This window comes from Acinonyx jubatus, chromosome A2, assembly GCF_027475565.1.
Source record: "Acinonyx jubatus isolate Ajub_Pintada_27869175 chromosome A2, VMU_Ajub_asm_v1.0, whole genome shotgun sequence".
In the NCBI taxonomy this organism is placed as follows: Eukaryota; Metazoa; Chordata; class Mammalia; order Carnivora; family Felidae; genus Acinonyx; species Acinonyx jubatus.
In genome coordinates, this window is record NC_069383.1 from 92,849,899 (window position 1) to 92,869,210 (window position 19,312).

At 39.5% G+C, this 19,312-nt stretch overlaps 1 protein-coding gene across 1 annotated transcript in view; it reads left to right on the top strand.

Annotated features, from left to right (window-relative positions):
* The window catches only part of POU6F2 (POU class 6 homeobox 2), a 487,233-nt gene that overhangs the window by 107,548 nt on the left and 360,373 nt on the right, over window positions 1–19,312 (top strand). The window contains exon 2 of the mRNA XM_053218650.1: window positions 240–411. Within this exon, the coding sequence (XP_053074625.1) occupies window positions 240–411 (172 nt within the window). The remainder of the gene's footprint in view (window positions 1–239; window positions 412–19,312) is intronic.

Sequence of the window (19,312 nt, forward strand, 5' to 3'; positions counted from 1 at the left end):
ATGCTAGTTGAGCTTTAATAGGGTGGGGAGTAATGGAGAACTCCTCGGATCTGTAATAGCTCTTCACTTGACTGCAGCCAGCAATAACAGCGGGAGCAGCCAGAGATAAGAGAGAGAGGAGAGAGGGAGAGTGTGTGTGTGGAAGAGAGAGAGAGAGGAGAGAGGGAGAGGGAGAGAGGACACGCACACTAAAGCTGCCACTTTTTTTTCCTCCCCTTCACTCTTTTCCCCCATCCTAGGATCCAATGATAGCTGGACAAGTCAGTAAGCCCTTGCTGTCAGTGCGGAGTGAAATGAACACGGAGTTGAGAGGTGAGGACAAGGCTGCTACTTCAGACAGCGAGCTGAATGAGCCCCTGCTTGCGCCTGTGGAATCTAATGACAGTGAGGACACTCCCAGCAAGCTCTTCGGTAAGTCTGTCTAGGTATTTCATTTCAGCCCTACCATCTTGTCCAGAAGAGCGATCCACACCCCCCCCCCCACCCTTTCCCTGTTGTTCATTCCATTTTCTTGTAAGTGCTAAAGAGGAGCTTGGCATCTTGGAGGGGCCAAGCCACCGGGAGCCCACTCCGGCCGGCTAGCAGGGTGTCCTGCAAACTTTTCCCAGCAAGGAACTTCCTCACTGCTCCTTCGGGCTTGTCTGATATTGCCAGAGTCCCTGGGCTAGAAATTATTTAAAAAAAAAAAAAGAAGAAGAAGAAGAAGAAGAAGAAGAAGAAGAAGAAGAAGAAGAAGGAAAAGAAGAAGAAGAAGAAGATGGTAATAATAATCAGGAAATCAGTTCCATTGTGAGAATTGGTTAACATTTATTGAATAAATATCGACTTGGTTTCTGGTTGCTTTGCAGCCTTTTGTTAAGGGGAAGGAGAGTAAAGAGTTATTATCTGTAGTCAAAAGATGGAAGGGGGAACTGAGAAATATCAATACAAGCCTTTCTGTGCCAGGTAAACAAAGGTGGCCATGGGAATTGCTGGGAGATCTAACATTTTGTAATCACAATTAGAATGAGTATCTCTTCTTCTAAAAGGTGAGTGGGGAAGGAAAATAGGTCCTGTGCGTCCCTCCCCTACTGCCTCTTGCCTTGACCAGATGTTTATAGCCTCATCCTAAATGTGGAGGCAGCCCAGGACCTTTCAGGAATCTTTGTTCCATAAACAAAACAAGAGCAAGCAGAGTGCCACTCCAGCAAAGACATCTGTCATTCAAACAGATGACACTCTGTAAGCCAACTCAAGCAACTGTGATCTCTAATCAGAAAGGGGAGCGGGTTGTTGAGGCGCGTGACTGAGTGATGGATGGTGATAGATGTCTGTGCTGGAGGAGCACTTTATGGGATAGAGTGACATTAGGTTTTCAGAACACTTCCTCCTGAAACGCTTGCTTTTAATTATTTTCAAGTGCTTACATGCTGATAACACTGGATAAGCGCGTGTACACCTTAACCTGTTTATATACATGTGTAAACTAACCTGATATATACATCTGATTATATATGTATATATCAGGCAGACCACTGCTGGGGCTCAGTTTAAAAACATAGTCGTGTGCCTGAACTTCAAAGAAAAACAACACTATGGCACAGACTGCTTTGTTGAGAAAGTCATTAATTCAGCTGAAAAAAAAAATAAGCTTAATTTTTTTAGCCTCCAGGAAGAAAGCAGCTTCAATAGTTTGGCAACTTGAGGCCAGCTTCAACAGAGGATCTTTTCTCTGATTTGAAACACTCACTCAGTCAAACATGAGAGTGGAGTTGCAGAAAAACTTTCTGTTTCAGATTTTCTATTGGTAAAATACTGTTTTACAGTTATGAGGCTAACAGATCCCAGTTTCAAGAAATTCTGTCATATTACCCTGTTGTGGAAAAGCAGCTGTTCCACGCATATGGGTTTTCTATACGTCGGCATTAAGGTTTTAGCATTTTCCCTGTGAGGGAATATTTTGTTGCAGAGCAAGTTTTTACGTGTGTGGGGAGAATCATGTCCTAGAACACTCCTTGCGTTTCAGGGGGTTAGTGAGAGAAGTCAGATAAAATTATAAATTACAGAAAAGCAAGGCCATGCATGCTTCTGCCTCTCTGATGTCGAGTATCCTAATCCCAGGCCCTTTGACTTGTGAAAAGTAATCAGCTGTGAATTCAACAGGACTGCGGATCCTGGATTACTTGTTCCTAAACTTTGCCTGTATTTGAAAAAAGTAAATGCATTTTTGTAGACTTTCACCTAGAACCCCAACTTGTTTCCTTTTTCCTTCAAGTCAACTAATAGAGGAGTAATTAACATGGCTTCTCAATGTTTATTTCGATTTTCCACTGTTGGAAATTGTTGCAGATTTGTTATGTCACTTCTTACCAATTTGCACATGCAGAGAAATAAGCTTAAAAAAAAAAACCTAGGAGGGCCAAAGAAATTCGAATTGAGTTCACTGAAGACACGTGTGAAGTGGAGTATTTATGGGGAATACTAAGGAATCGTAGTTTAGTTCAGAAATTGTAGTAGGTGTTAGAGTATGCCCATATTCACGTTCACATTTTCCACCTCTGAATTTGAGAGAGGGGACCCACCAAAACCTGCATCTTATATCTGATATTCCTTATGTATCCACTTCATTTTATTTGGCCTCTGGAGTGCTTTTAAAACACAATGAGAATATTTTCCATTCTTCAGTGAAGAAGCAACCAGTAGATGAACAATTTTGAAAACTTGAGGAAAAAATGGGAGACAGCCTAAGACAGAGGGACTAGGACATCCATCGGAGGAAGCACCCAATGTTCTCGGGGCTTCCTTCGCTATTGGGTCCATTATGCTGTCTCCTGTTAATACGACTGGGACTTAGCCTTAGAAATTCCAGTTTATGTAACTGACTAAAACTTTCTAGAAGAATTCTCCCCCAGAATTTTTAGCAACTTTGGCCACACCTAATGGGTGATAATTTAATGGACCATCAGCTTATTTGACATGAATACGCTCAAGTGTTTTGGTTCTTATACGTAATTTTCATTGCACTCATTCCTTGACAATGAAGAGTTACATTTTTTCCTGAAAAACTAAGAGCATCCAGATTTATCTCCCAACAATGATTTTCTAATGCACTCTCTCCAACCATCATTGTCATAGCCTACACACTGCATTATTGAAAACTGTGTTTCGGTAATGAAAGGAGCAGATTAAGACAAATCGTGTGCATCTTGATTTGTTTACTTTTGTGGAGAGACATTCCCCAACAACAGGAGACAGGCAGAACTCCGTTGTGTACTGTACCTGAAATTTCAGTCTTGATGGATTCCTTTGGAGTTGTTCCCCCTTCTGTTTCTTGTTGAAATTAGCAGTCCACAGGGCAAGTCTGTTTCTCTCACAGTATGGGCACCTTCAGCCCAAAACTGCAGGAGAAAGGCTAATACTGATGCCCTCTATGGGTAAACAAAGGAAATTCCAGGAACCATTGGGTCTTTTATGCCTCTCTTAAATTGCACCCTCTGCTCTTAACAGCATCCAAAGGGAAACATACTGTGCAGAATGTTTCAGTGCTCTGTGCAGCTCAGAATATACCAGAAGGAGAACCCAGAAGCCATATGCCAGCTTCAGCAGAAAGTTCAGAACAGGGCCCTTGTGTTTTATAAAGTAATTACATCAGAGATAACATTTTGCTTAACTTGAACAGCTATGGAAACTCAAGTACACTTAGGAGAGATGAATCCGCATTTCATTGAGAAACGTGTGGTTAGGTAGTTCTCTGTGATATCATTAAGTGGTGCATTATTTATTCTCGGAAAGCTGGTAGGATAACTGTCTCCTTTTTCGGTCCGTGACTGTATTATGCTGAGCTCTGAGCTGTAAGGGAACTGTATGGAGGAGAACAGACTTGGATATGAGGGGGTCGTATCAGAGAATCTGGCTCTGTGTCTCCCTGTGTTTCGGCTGCGAGATCAAATGAGTGATGCCATGCAGGACCAGGCATTTAATATGTGACTGGTGATGTACATATTCGAAACCATTCTCCAAACCGGCCTTTGGCGAACAATCTCAAAGGGAAGAGGTTGCTGTGTTTCTCTAGTGACATTTATAGCACTGTGTCAATGTGGTGCCTCATTTTTAGTTATGCTCATCAAGAATTCAGTGTTCCACATTCAGTCACATTGGATGCTAAAATTCAAATGGTAGCATCAACAACTTGGTCAGGAGGATGGCCACGGAAAGGATAAAAGTAATATATACCCCTAGAAAAATATCTGTACTAAAGTTTTGCCATGCAGTCTCAGCTGAAAAAGTGAGACCACATAAAACAGGCCCTAAATATTTTCTCCCATATATATTTGAAATTTGAAAGATGATTTATTAACAGTGTTCCTCCTGGGAGTATTTTTATTGTTTCAAGATAAACCTCATGATTGCTTTCCTCAAAGTCCCAACTACCTCGGGTGGCCGGGTTAGTCTGTGGCTTGCTGTTCAGTATTATCGTACTGTACATGAACTGGGCCCACAGCTCGAAAGCCTTGAGCTGAGATGTAAACAAAAACCCATTTATAAACATCGCACCCGAGGTAAAAAGCGATGGTTGGTTTTCTGTTATGATCTTGTGGTTTTCTAGTCTAAAAGAGATTGCATATAATGATACTTATGAACGTGGGTATTTTCAATGTCATTTATCTGTGAACTTTTGGAAAAGGGTTGAAAGTTGGATGAGTGGTTCTTCCTTGCCAGAAAATGTGCTATCTGTAGGGGTTTTCTTTTCCTTTCCTTTCTGTTATCTTTCTCATAAGAAACGTACATTATAAGATTTTTTTTTTTTTAAATTGCCATCCAGTTTGACTTGATTAGAATTTATGGCACTGGAGTTGTTTTCAATGACAAAAGGATAAAGGACTAAATTGTCTGTCACCCCTTGAGACAGTGGTCTCTGCAGGTCAGCATGGAGGTCATTGGTAGGGCATTATGGGGACTGTACTTTGTGGTATGCTGCCTGTGTGTAAGTGGGAGCCTTCATTACGGAATCACTGTCTTTATTACTTTATTTAAATGTCTCTCTCAAGGTTCCAATGCCTGGGACGTTTATAATATTCTGATAAAATATGCTGGGGCCGGTAATCAGTATATAGGGCTTAAGCCCCAGAAGGATTTAGCTGGGAGGCGATGAGGAAAATTCCCCGGAGAAATATATTTATTTAACCTATGCATCATGCTTCTATATTTTTTAAAAGTTTTGATATTCTGCTCGTGGAAGATTTTTCCTATTTTTCACTGAAGAAAGTGTGTTTTGTTAGGGAAATATGAAGGGAGTATATTTTTAAATCAACTAAATGACTTGGATAATAGATTCTATGCAAAAATAGTTACTGAAAAGAAACCGAAAGAAATCTGTATTTATGTAAGTAAATGAGGTGCATGATAAGGTATGGCTTAATGGGCTGTTCTCTGACTACTGAGGGGAAAAATGCACATTGAGATACATTTCTGAACATTGACGGAAACCTTACACTCTTAAGCATTTCTTAAAAAAGACTCCGGGGTGTGTGTGGATAAATTCAGTCTTAGTGGGTTTTTCCCCCTAGAATACCACTGTAATACTGCCTGGATAAGTAAATCTGCTTTAAGTAGCGTTAATGTGTAAGTTTTGAAATAAAAATAAATCCATGTAACATAGCGCTGATGTTCAAACTTTTTAACAGATCTGTTCGTGGAGCTATGCTCATTTCTGAGTGACTCTTTAATGGAGGACGGTGCACACTACGTGACATAAGATTCAGTGGGGACTCTCTCAGTGGCTCCCTTTTCTGTTTCTGCCATGCCTGGGGGGCTCAGGTCAGACATCTGTTTAAAGAAGAAAGTTCAATATTGCCACGTCTGAAGATGCTCTCTGTGCTAACACATTAGCAAACCAAAATGCTGATACGGTTTTACATTTTTCTTTTATCTCGATGGCTACGATTCTCCTGTTTTGTTGTTGTTGTCATAAGGTCCTATGTAGAATTGGAAATAAGACGAAGTAATAGACATTGCATTAATCTGCACATCCACCCCTTCCAGTGATCTCCTTTTGGTCTTTTCAGTGTCTTGGATATTTCTGACTTAAAGGTTACAGGGCATTACAGTGTTTTTGTAGTTCACCCAGACCAGTTTATATCATAATTAATAAGTAGAGGGGCATTCCAGATTCAGGCTCGCAAGGCTCAGCCTTAAGTAGATTGCCTTCTTTCTCAATTACCTGATTTAATCATAGAGTTAGCATTATTCTTGTAAGAATTGACCAAATAAAAATTTCCCCCACTTGACAAATGAGACTTAAGTGAGGATTTCAAGGGGACCTGGCTTGCTGTTACTCAGTAAACAAATAATTTGTGAGAGGGCTGGTTCTTTCTTTGGTTGGTGATCTGGCTGGTTTATGTTTGGGGATTAATAATACATCAGACATTCACACATTGAAAAGAAAGTAGATGTGAAGGGTGCTGTTCTGCTACTGCGCTGCTCCCGATTATCCGGGCCCTTCCCCGGGTCCCGAGACCGGCCGAAGAGCAATCACATCTGCCCAAATCTGCACCTGGCTCTACTTAACATGTTTCTTGGTTTTCTTATGCTAAAGAAAAGGATAGCAAAGTGTTTATACCAAGCTGGCATCCTGTCAGGGGGCAATCTGTGTAAAGTTTCCCGCTGTCAGGTTAATAAATTTTTAAAAAATATCCAAAGGCAGAGGTAGCTGGAGAAAGCTCCCAGTAACACCTGCCATTCTCCAGCAGATGGGCTTCTCTTTAATATCCAGCGTGGCTCTGGAATTTTCTTGTTTGTTGTCTTCCGAGGTTCTGTACTTCGCTGGGGTTTTTGTTTGGCTTTCCTTTTATTAATGACGTTTCGGTCTTTCTTTTAAAATGGCTATCCTTTAAAATTTCAAACATCTTCTTCTTAGAAGGAAATAAGTGAGCGTAATTTGTTTCAGTCTGGTATTTGCAGTCGAACATACACCTTCATGCTATGAGCCTGAACTAGCTTCTAAACCGGTCAGCATTGGACTTTTCTTTGGGAATACCTCCGAGTAACATTTATATTAAAATCCGTTCGTTCATAAAGGAGTATCTGGGCTTTGGGTGTGTGGGGGCTTTCAAGGATGCCTGTGTGTTACTCATGTTGACCTGACTCAGTCTTTTACATGTAAGCTCCCACCTTCTGATTCTCAGAGTTTATACAAATATGAACCAAGTGTGGACTAGTTTGGTAACACCTCTTACTCTATGTTGTGACAAAGAGCCAAAAATGGACTAAGCTTTTTTAATGTGAACACAGAGGTCAGCAAGAACAGCACTGACTCTCTTTTGGTTGAAGACAGTCTTTCGTTCTCAGAGAAATGGAAATAAACTTTGTTTTGTTAAGCATTCAAAGATCGTTTTTAAAAAACCACCTTATAAAATTGTACAGCTCCTGACATCTCTTCGTAAAATTAAGCTGCTACTTCTAAAAAACAATCCTGGTATGTTATATGAATGTCTATATTTTATTTGAGAATTGAAAAGAAAATCCATGCTCAAATTTCTCCTACAGTCTTTCCTTTGAAAGTGCTTGTCAGGTCTGATACGTGGCGAGAATATACTGTTGTTTATTTTCATTAAAAAATTAGCCACCTGGAACAACAAAACTAATACGGTCTAGGTCACTTTTATTAGAGGACTGCTCTGCCCTCACGACTAATTGAAAATATAAAGAAAAGTGATCAGATTACAATGAGAGAAACTAATATCATTACACAGAAACTAAATGCTTAAGAGGTCCGCTTATACCAAAGACCATTAGAAAATGGGATTCTGTAATGAAACCTGCATTCATTAACATGGTTTAAAAAACGTTCCTAGTAAAAACCTAAAATAAAACCTGTTCATTTAGCCTGAGGACGAGGTAGACTATGAAGGTATTTTTAGCAGTCTCGGAACATCTCAATGATAATCAACATGGCATGATTTAACAATTTCACGAATGTGTTTGTCCTGCAATATATAGTTTGGCTTTAGCAGTTTCCTTGGTGTTTCATCTTTTTCTAAAACAATCAGTGTTTTCTAGATTGGTGTCCTTTCCAAATCTCATGTGACTTTGATTTCATTCTATTAATTAAAAAAACCCCACCAAACCCTAATTGTGACAAAAGTTTGTGAAAGCCAAGAAACCCCTATTTAAAGACTAATATTAGCATAGTGTTTTAAAGTAACAATGCTCATTTTTCATTTTCTCATCATGTCCATACTTTGTGGACATGTTTCTTTCCGTTCTTTCCTAAGCGCTATGAACGCACTGCTACCCACATGTTTTACACACGTGTGTGCGTTCTCTGGTGTGTTCTCCATATTTTCCCCTGTGTTGCTATGACACTTCAGATTTATCTTCCTAAACTTGTAGTATGTCTATGTTTGCTTTATCAAAACATTAATAAAGCCTAATTTACAATAATAAGCTTTTTTTTAGTTTATGCTATCTGTATATCACTTAAATGTACTTCTACTATACCTATGAACCTATGAATATTGAAACACATAGTTTCCAGATAAAATTCTCAAAATTAATAGTTTACCAATAAGGGACAAGCAATTATACTATTGCTTCAGGCGTAGTTGGGCTATTATCCAAATTTCAGTGTCTTCTTTGCAGCTGCTAACCACTGAGCATTTCTCAGAATTTGTGCAGTTAATTCAGTAAAGAGATTTGGGGGTTTCTGCTCAGCTTGATTTATAGGGTATTTGTATATACATATATACACACACACACACATATATATAATATAAATACAAACTGTCTCAAGAAATGTGTGTGTGTGTGTGTGTGTGGCAGATCTTGCTCAAACTAGGGAAGACCCTTAGAATCTAAACATTAGGAGCCCAAGTATTTGTCTACCTGTGGGATATACATAGATTACAATATAAACAGTTATATTTTTTCTTTTTTAAGTAAAACGCATCTGTCTTATAGTTGGTAAGCACAATTTTGTGCCTGTGAGGATTTCGTGGACCTAAATATACACTTACCTGTACACATATCAAGATAGAATGGGGGTTTGATGCACAATAAAGAAATCACATTTTAAGCATTTGCTATTAAAATAGTATGGGGTACTTAATCTCCCTCTGCAGTCCTCCATGGCCACATGTGTGGTGATTTGTCTTTTAATAGCAATATGGCAAGATTTACTTTTATAAATTAATGGTTTGGGGTTACTTATTGCATGAGAGAATCACCACTGTTGAAGAAGAAGAGGGGCTGAGGGATTAATTTGATTTAAAAATGCAAACATTTGAAGCTGTTTATAAAGCATGAAAAATTATTACCGCAGAGTGAATTTTTGCCAAAATCAACCAAGGGTAGAAAGAATAAAACATCAAATGGAAAAACATATTTTCCTGTATTTAAAAATGTGTAGACGCTCAGGTGGAATGGGGGTGGGGGTGGAATGGCCTTTTCCAAACCTGCGTTTTTTTCTTTGATAGATCCAATTTCATGTAGCAAAATATTGCAAAATAGAAACACGTCAAAAAGAAAACATGCTGTTTTCAAAAGGAGAAGCATTGAAGATAGTGAAGAAAGCTAACATTTTAATGGATTCGCTTGCTATCCATTAATCTAACTGTAATCTATACATGGGTGAATAGTCAGAAAAGGGATCGTCTGGATTATGTGGGAAAACTTTCACAAACTTTTGGAAACAAACCTGCGTCATTATTTTAGATGTTGGTTGACTCATCTCTTTCTGATTCCTAAGATTAAGGCAGGTTTTACTCTTAAGAGTTACTAAGAAATTATTCAGATTTATAGTTGATGCTGGTCTATTTCCTTGCTTTAATTAACAATTTTTTAATGTTTATTTATTTTAGAGAGAGAGAGAGAGAGAGAGAGAGAGAGAGAGAAAGCACAAGCAGGGGAGGGGCAGAGAGGGAGACACAGAATCCAAAGCAGGCTCCAGGCTCTGAGCTGTCATCACAGAGCCCGACATGGGGCTCGAACTCACAAACGGTGAGATCATGACCCGAGCTGAAGCTGGACATTTAACCGACTTAGCCACCCAGGCGCCCCTCCTTGATCTAGTTTAGAATCTTCCGTTCTGCCATTAGCTTCCATGTTTAATGTAATTTGCTAACATTCCAATTAGAATCTGCAGGCAATCAGAAAAGTGTCAGCAATTAGGCACCATGCTTCAAAAGGGATTGATATCTATAGTTGCCTGCTGAAAATGATCAAAAGCAAACAAAAAAAGACCCAGAACTGGTCAGATTGGACATTGCTGATGGTGTGGAGATGTTTGCACTAGCTTAGGGTGGTAGCTACCTGTCTTGTCATCCGTAGTATATCAATATGTTTTTATAATGATACAATCACCTGAACCCTGTAACAGTTTATAGTCCTTCTGAGAATTCTTATGGATTCTTAGAGTGACGGAGGTCTGAGAAAAGATCTTGAAAGCTTTCACAAAACCTGGCTGGGAGACAGAAAACTAGCACGACTGTGATTTAGCAGCTATGGAATCCCATTGACTGGGAACATCATTAAACTTTTAAGTTAAAACAAAACCCACAAAACAAATGGTAGATACGAAGGGTGAGGGACACCCAATTTCGGACAGCCGAAATTAAGAGGTGCCAAAGGCTCTGCGAGGAGAGGCCAAATTCAGCAAGCCCAATGTTGATCTTGCTATTCTACTTAGAAAGGGGATTTTGTTGATATACTGTTCTCAATATTATGAGAGGCCCTGGAAATTAGGGCCTTTCCTTCATGGGATCTATCAGACTTGGTCGTTGTGTTTTCATTTTCCCTGGCTATTTTTAGTCAATGGTAAATAAAGAACTTGAATTTGGAATCTGGCACCAGTGAGATCACAAAACCAGAAACAGCAGGAAGTAACCACAACAAGTAATTTCTCATCAGTGTATGCAAGGTAGACCTCAGTCCTCTTAACATTTGTAACGCTGCTAATTTCTGTGGACTTTTAAAAACACGCTTCCACATGAGCTCTCAAAACCCATAAAAGTGTGGCATGTAAAGTAAATTGTTTGTCACTTGCCGACGACCTGCCATATTTATTGTCAGGAGAAATGGACATTAGTTGGGAAAGCAGTTGTTAAAGGCCAAACAATTTTTAAAGATGGCAAAGATGCGCGAGGGTTTTCCTTTTTCTAACAATGAGCCGCCCCTTCAGACATCAAAAGACAAGATAATAAGACACTTCAAGCACAATTCAAGATTATATTCAACATCTAAAGGCTCATCTCTTGTCAGTTTGCATTTACTCTTCCAGGGATGTGATGCTTCTATCATCTTTCTGTCAAGGGGAGTCTGGCAGAAGAGGCGAGGGCTCTTATTTCACACACTTAGGGTTTTTTTTTTATCAAATAGCCCACACTCGTTCTGATTCAACCAAAATGGGGGGATAATTTGAAGAAGGTCATGCACAAGCGCAAAAATCTCATATTGATTTGTGTGATTAGAAGGCATTAAAATTGCACGTTTATGTTAGTCGCTGAGATGTTTTGTCAGTTTATTTGGTAATACACTTTTGCAGCCTAGGGGGGAGAAAAACAGATGACTTAAAATTTAAAAATAGATAGCTGAAAGCTGAAATTGGTTCCTTTAAAGTGACCGTATTTGAACATTTAACAAGTGAACATAAAAATAATTTAATGGTTTAGTTTAACAATATTTGAAATTAGCTTCTACAACGAAATGCTTCGTTCGGTATAAAGGAAAACAAACCAGTGGTGCCTCTCTGAGGAAAGAAATATATATGTGAGATTATTTTTTAAATACTTTAAACATTGATTTCATATCTTTAATATATAGATAAAGGGGGATGACATTTTCAATATAAATATAATTATGAGGCTATTTTATAATGGTCATCAAATTTTTAACATTTTGTACTCCTTGAAATTACAACATCATTATATTGGTCATTTTATGCCATTCTTAGTATATGTGCCCTTTTCCAGAGAGGGTACGAAAGAGTCAATAAAGGAGTTTTCAGGTTATTATTATTCTTTGTCAAAATTTATCACATTTCCTCCTTCGTTCTCTGACGGTCACAAAGCTGTACAAGATAACATTCTTTTTTTCTTCTTCTTCTTCTTCTTTCTGGTGGAGGAGGACATCTAGAGAAGTTAGAAGAACCAGCTTTTCCACTCAAAATAAAACAATTGGTGAAAATACAACCATGATATCCTGGGATCATTTCTCTATTGAATCTTTGAAATTACTCTTCCTAGGAATTTTCATCAACTCTTGGTGTCTTCATTTCTCATATTTCTCTTTTATGCTGTGAAGTGTTCTGAAGCTGACTTTCATACTTTTGTGCTGCTTTCAGGTATCGAAACAAAAAAGATACGCATATGTACAATGGAGTTACAGCATAAGTTGAGTAAAAGTGAAACCCATGGTTTGTTCTATTTGTTACACAAGCCTTTTCCATGCTGTGGGGTTTATGCATTCCATATTCAACAGTTAATTCACCCGCTCAACAACAAATGTTTGTTGAGTACCTGTTCTGTGGTGGGAGCTGTGCTGTGCTCTCTGGACTCGGTGGAGAAAACACCAGAAAGAATCAACCACCCAGTCTTGCTCACCCACCACACTGGGCGCCGAGGTTGCAAAAATGAACCAGGCATGGTCACTCTAACCCTCAGTAGCCTGCAGCCAACATTATATATTGACTTTCCATTTACTTCATTGTTTCCTGTGACTCTTTGGGAAATCTCAGTCTTCAAAACTGTGCATTTCCGAAGTAGTTCATTGCTCAGAAGCCTAAACGTTTGAGAAAAACTATGATGCCCAAAAAGTGAGGAAGAATTTTCGAAAGCATTATTAAGTGATTCGGACAAAAGGCATGGATGATGTTTTCATCACGGAGTTTGGTGCTGATCCTGTAAAACAGGTGTGATTCTTTAGCAATTGTTTCCTGGTCATGTCCAAAGGAAGAATTAGCTAGATGTATCTTTTCCTCCCCGTCTCTCCTGCCTCCTTTCTCCTCCCAAGAATCTTGTTGGTTTATCATGTAACATAATGTAGTAGGTCAAGGCTCCGGAGTCTTGTGTTTTGTTAGCTGGTTGGGCCAGGAACATAATGGGGTTAGGCCTCAGCTTCCCCATTTCTGTATGGAAGAATTGATGGTACTTCATAGGGAAGCTTGAGGTTGAAATGAGGTGATGTGTGTAGAGCCCTACTAAGTGCCCAGAATATAACCAGCATTCAGCAAATGTTAGCCATACCATACTTTATTAAGAGTTGAAAATTAACTTGCCTTTTTGGATGGAATTTGGTTAATTTTTAGCAACAGGTATCAGAAAACCAACAAAAATAATTTCTGAGGCTTTCAAAAATTAGCCATGCACCTCCCCGAGGAAACATCAGCACCTGCCCCCCCTCCCCCTCCCGCCCCACCCGGCCCCTGCCCAGGCCAGGGCTCTCTTGGCCAAAGTAAAGTTCTGGGGATCTTTTTCTCTTGATGACAACACCCCTTCCTTCTTCAGGGCATTGGACACTGCTTTCTTCCAGAGTCCATTTAGGAAAGGATTCAGACTTGTGAATAGATGACAAGCAGGTTCTAGAGGAAGCCATAATTCACTATTTTCATGTTGGGGAGTATGTGGGCAGTGCGATGGGCAAGGATGGAAAGGGGCAGTTACATATCTTACTCTTCTCTAAATTTAAAATATTGGAGTGTGTGATTCTTTCAGATCATAGAAATTTTAAAAATAATGCTGGCATCGAGAAGTGATATGTAACCAGATGTCTGTGGGCGACAGCAAATGCTTCTCTAACTTGCGGTTGGGTCGGTACCCTGATGGCAGCCAGCCTTTTGGTGGTTTCCCTCCAAGGCATGAGTCGTCTCTCTAAGGGAATTTGCCAGATTTCAGGCCAGGCACTTATTTCTTTCTACCTGGACCGTATTGTTGCCAAAATTAGAGACGTAACAGTTGCCTCCAATGAAATGTTTAGAGATCTTCCTGAGGATGGTCACCATATCAAGGTGAACCACACAACATTTCAGAGAGAAACTGTCCGTTGAACTTGCATGAAGACGGGAGAAGAATGGCTCAGCAGAAGAATTGTAAGCAGGGTTCCTATCACTGCTCCTGAGCCATGCAAAGGGGTATGACTTCTTGTGCCTCCGTTTCCTCTTCTTTAACACCAGAGGTCAGATAACAATCCGACAAGGTGTTGAAGATTATGTAAAGGAAGGCGAGTGAGGTGCCTACATATTGGGGGTGTTTAATAAATGTGAGTTTCTTTCCCCCACTTCTTAGACCAATAGTGTTGCCTTTATCAGGTCTGAGAAGTGACTCTGTAGGGAGTGTGGATCCAGACATTAATAGTTAGATGAAGTAGAGGTTTTGAACCCTAAGATCTGCTTTCCTAATCTAACTTTTTCCATGAAAGCCAAAGCTGAGGCTAGAAACAGAGAGAATAATCTCTGTTCCAGAAGTAGAGGAGATTCAGTTAGGATGTGGATCTTCGCTGTACCAGTGGGGAGCTGTTTTCTGCCTCCAAAGTAAAGCACTCCTCACAAAGGGTTAGTTATGTGGTAAGTATTGGATTATGGCTGCAAGTAAAAATCCACAGCGTCTCCATTCCTTTGGGAATTTTCGTAGTCAATGTTCATTGGGACTTTCTAATCTTGCAGAGTGAACCCTTCATACATTTTTTTAAAAAATGAATAAACCAAAAATAAAATGACAACCTCAAAAAGTCTTTCAGGGCAACATTTCTAAGAATTGAAAATATGGTGCAATTTAAGTAGGTTAAGTTGACATTTGAGCCCATATTTAGGGGGAAATGTGTTACTACATTTATTAAGGGTATTTAGAGATTTTCGTTGATATTACTAAAACCTTTTATAGACACCAAAGTAGTCAGGATGACTCCAGGAGCAGCTCTGTGTTGTTGTTACCATGGCAACCCCACACATTTTTAATTACATATTTACCCATGCCCCTTGCACTTTTGTCAGAAATTATTGGCACTTCTAAAGCCACTTACTTAACGTGTGTCGATTGATATTAATAAATAAAAAGTGATATTGAGAAATATTAAATCATACTTTCAAATTGAACTAATGTACATGTTTGTGTTAATGTTAAATTAGAAGAGGCAAACTTTCCTTGAAGCCAGTGGCAGTGACCATCCCCTTCATATAATGTGCCTATTTGACAGTTTTGACTTTCTTCGCTGAGCGTACAGGACGTTTTGTCCCTTGGGAAGAAAACTCACCTCCTCATACTGTGGCCTCGATTGGGTACAGATTTATTTACTGAGCTTCTCTTCCAGCTCTGATAAATGTGAGTTGTACCTTTCCCCACACCGTTCCCTTCTAGCCACCACCTAGAAGATACCTTCTTCCAGCCCTGCATTCAAGGGCTGAACCATCCAGTTTTTCATATTTTTATAAAATTGAGTTGTATGTTTAATCAGTCTTGACTAAAAGTCACTTAGGAGAAAAATTGTTTCTTCTAGGTAAGATTTTTTTTAACTGATTTCTCTGCTTTTATGTCTCCTGGTGGCTCAAAGATCTTCTTTCCTCAAAATCTTCAAGACTATCACAGTCTTAGACACCCCTAGGAATTTGTAGCTTACATTCTTCATTTAAATCTTAAATCTGGCTTGTATTAGACTTTTTTAAAGGTGATTCACCTCACGAAAATGGCAATATTTTTACACTACCTTTTGGAAGGACGCTTTGATTCTTAGTCTTCTGCCCCTCAAAGAGGCATTTTTTCCCTATAAGACACCAGTCTCTTAGAGGAAAATCTATAGAACCTATATAGCCATACACTGTTAGCTCCTATCCCTTCATTTCAATTAGGTGAAAGGGGCCAGGTGCAAATAACCATTTAATATCTTGATGTGTTCTCTAAGCTGCTTATAATGAACTTATTGAGAGGTTAATTTATTTAGATCCACTTACCGAGGGTGTCCCCGTCTGCTGCCCCTTCCCCTTTCTGTGGTCAAAATATTTTGGCGAAGCTTCTTGATTTCACATATTACAATGAATCTTGCCTTCCCTCGCTTTCCAACTAACCCCTCATTTTTTAAACCTCTTTTGCAGCCATTTCCAGTGTTTGCCTGGTATTATAATGACTTGTGCATTTGTCTGCCTTCCTTGCGGGGTAGCAAGCCCCTAGAGGATAGATAATAGATCTTGCATATATTAAGTGCCAGATAAATGTTTTTTGAATTGAACTGCTTCTGAATTGGATGTTTCTGGACATCATCCACACTTGGTAAATACTTAACTGAATATTAAGAGGAAATAGACTCTATCCACAGGAGTCTACTCTCCAACTAAAGGAAGAATGTGTGTGTGTGTGTGTGTGTGTGTGTGTGTGTGTGTCAACAAAAATGAATAAGAAAACAAAGGTAAAGAAGTGTTTGCTTACAGTCAACAAATATTTATTGAGCACTTTTGCGTAAAGCGTTGTACAAGGGGCTGAGAATGTGATAATGAATTAGACAGACTTTGTCCCTGTTTTCCTAGAGTTTAGAGATGTAGGGAACTGGTTAGAAGTGTTTTGCAAGTACTGGATGCTATAGAAATGAATAAAGAAGGACATGACTCAGTCTGAGGGTCAGGTTTTATGATGGACATTGAGTGAACATTATTGGATGTTACTTTGGCAAAGTACTCCTTTCCAGTTAAAGATAGTCTTGGTGGAACTGTCAAACAAGATGTTCCATCTTTTCCAGGACAAAGAGATTGTATGTGCCCCAAAGTAGATAATTAGTTTGTTCTCTCTTGGGAAGATAATTCTTGAACTGAGTGATCCAAGTATTTAAAAACAGCTCCATGGAGTGTGTGTACATGGTGGTGATCCTAGAAAATGCCAGGAGTTTTTACCACCTTGATTCCTGGACGAGCCTTGAATAACATCTTTTCAGAAATCTAGATATTTAGCATTTTCCCTTGATTCCATGACTACCCCAAAACCTTACAACAAATTTTTTTCCTCCTTTCTCATCTTTGCTTAAGTAGGGCCAGTCTAGGTTCATGTTCCTTGCAATGGAATAACCCTTGTAACACTGGTATGTTTGTGATCTCCAGGGCTACATTTAGGCAAGACATTTTTCTAAAATTGCTTCCTCAGAGTTAGAATGGAGAAGTCATTCCAGGCTAGGCAAACAGCATGGGCAAAGGAACAGAGTGAGAGAGGTGTGGTCAGCTAGAACTTTCTCTGGTGGGAAGTAAGGAATGAGAAGAATTCTAACTCATCCTGGTAGAAAAAGGGGGGGTAGCACCAGGTGGAGTGTTAGTTACGAATTACTGAAATCTGCCTCTGAATTAGCTAAGCTAAGAAAGCTTAAGGGAAACTACACAGGCTTGGGGCACCCGGGTGGCTCAGTCGGTTGAGCATCCGACTTTGGCTCAGGTCGTGATCTCACAGTTTGTGGGTTCGAGCCCTGTGTCAGACTCCGTGCTGACAGCTCAGAGCCTGGAGCCTCCTTCAGATTCTGTGTGTGTCTCTTTCTCTCTGCCCCTCCCCCGCTCATGCTCTGTCTCTCAAAAATAAATAAATGTTAAAAAAAAATTAAAAAATAAAAAAAGGAGAAACTACACAGGCTAAAATTCTAAGGGTCCCTCCCATTCTTCCTGCCTGGCTTCGGACCCATCCAGAACACCACCACCAACACTGTACTAAAACAAAAAGTTTTGACACATAAAGTAATGACACATAATGTCATTACAATGATGAGGTTGTTCACATTGTCTATGGCTGCATTATAACCCAACCCCAAACTCTTAGTGGCTTATACAATGACAACATTTATTTTGCTTACAGATCTTCAGTTCGGTGATAGGTTGGTAGAGTCCATGTGTTTCTCTTACCCTTGGCTTCAACTGAGGCAATTCCAAGGCTGGTGGTTGGAATCATCTGAAGGCTTGTTTCTTCACATGTCTGGTGGTTGATGCTAATTGTTGGTTAGGACCGTTTCTGGGATTGTTGACTGGAATGCTTATGTATTCTCCATGTGACTTGGGCTTCCTCTCACTATGGTGGCTGGGTTCCAAGGGCAAGGAGAAAGAGAGAGAGAGAGATAGGAGAAGTGAGGGGAGGGGAGGAGAGAAAAGGGGAGAAAAGGGAGGAGGGGAAGAGGGAAATGGGGAGGGAAAGGGAAGGGAAGGGGAAGGAAGGAAAGGGAAGGAGAGAAGAGAAAGGCAGTGGAATCTGGCTTTCATAAACTAGACGTCTCTACCTTATCCTTGGAAGTCAACAGCATTACTTCTACCACTTTCTATTCATTAGAATCATGAGTCATTAAGGTTCCCTCATATTTAGAAAGAGGGGAACTAAAACTCTACTTTTTTGATGAGGAGACTGTCAACAAATTTGCGGAAAGTTATAAAACCACTACAAAAGCAATATTACTTATACACATTTATTCCTTTTCTCTCTGACAAACTAAAGTAAGGAAATGTTGGGGTGCCTGGGTGGCTCAGTTGGTTAAGTGTCCGACTCCTGATTTTGGCTCAGGTCATGATCTCACGGTTTGTGAGATCGAGCCCGGCGTCAGGCTCTGTGATCAGAGCCTGCTTGAGATTTTCTCTCTGCCCCTCTCCTGCTCATGTGTGCATGTGCATGTGCACGCATGCATGCCCCTCTCAAAATAAATACATAAACATTTAAAAAATATATTTAAAGTAAGTAAATGCCTTTTGGGGGGTGGTGTCTTCTTGTTAGTGAATAGATATTCCTAACAAAATCAGAAGATTTTGTCTGAGGCAAGGTGAAATGGATAGCTTCTACCCCATGTAATGAGCATAGATCAATTCTCTTTTAGATATCTGTGTGTCCAGTTCTACAGAAAGTTACCTTCTTTATCACTTTCATTTTTCTTAGAGATGAAGAGGTTTAGTTTAGAGTTTGGAAGCTGGGTCTTTATAAACACGAGAAAAATAAAGGAAGTCTCATCTTACGGTGTCAGGGGCAGACGGAGGGTAGAATCCGAAAGTCCACTATGTCTACGCTTATGACAGACCATTGGTTATAGCAAATGAAAACAGATTTCCCAAACCTCACATATTAAGTTCAATACATTTCTCTTTGGTAATAACTGGAAGAAATTTCAGTGATAATAAACCATTTCTGAGCCTTTATGTCTACCACTAGACACTGTAAGGAAGGATGGACTGGTAAAAGAAAGTTGGTACATTTGAAGGCATTTCATGTAATTATTGTTGTTTACAAGAAAATCATCCGCACCACAATTTTCTAAAAATCTTCAAAAATTAAATGAATTCTATGCTTGAGAGTTTCATACTTCAATTTTTTTTCTGACTCTACCTAAAATATTTCCTCTTTAAACACAT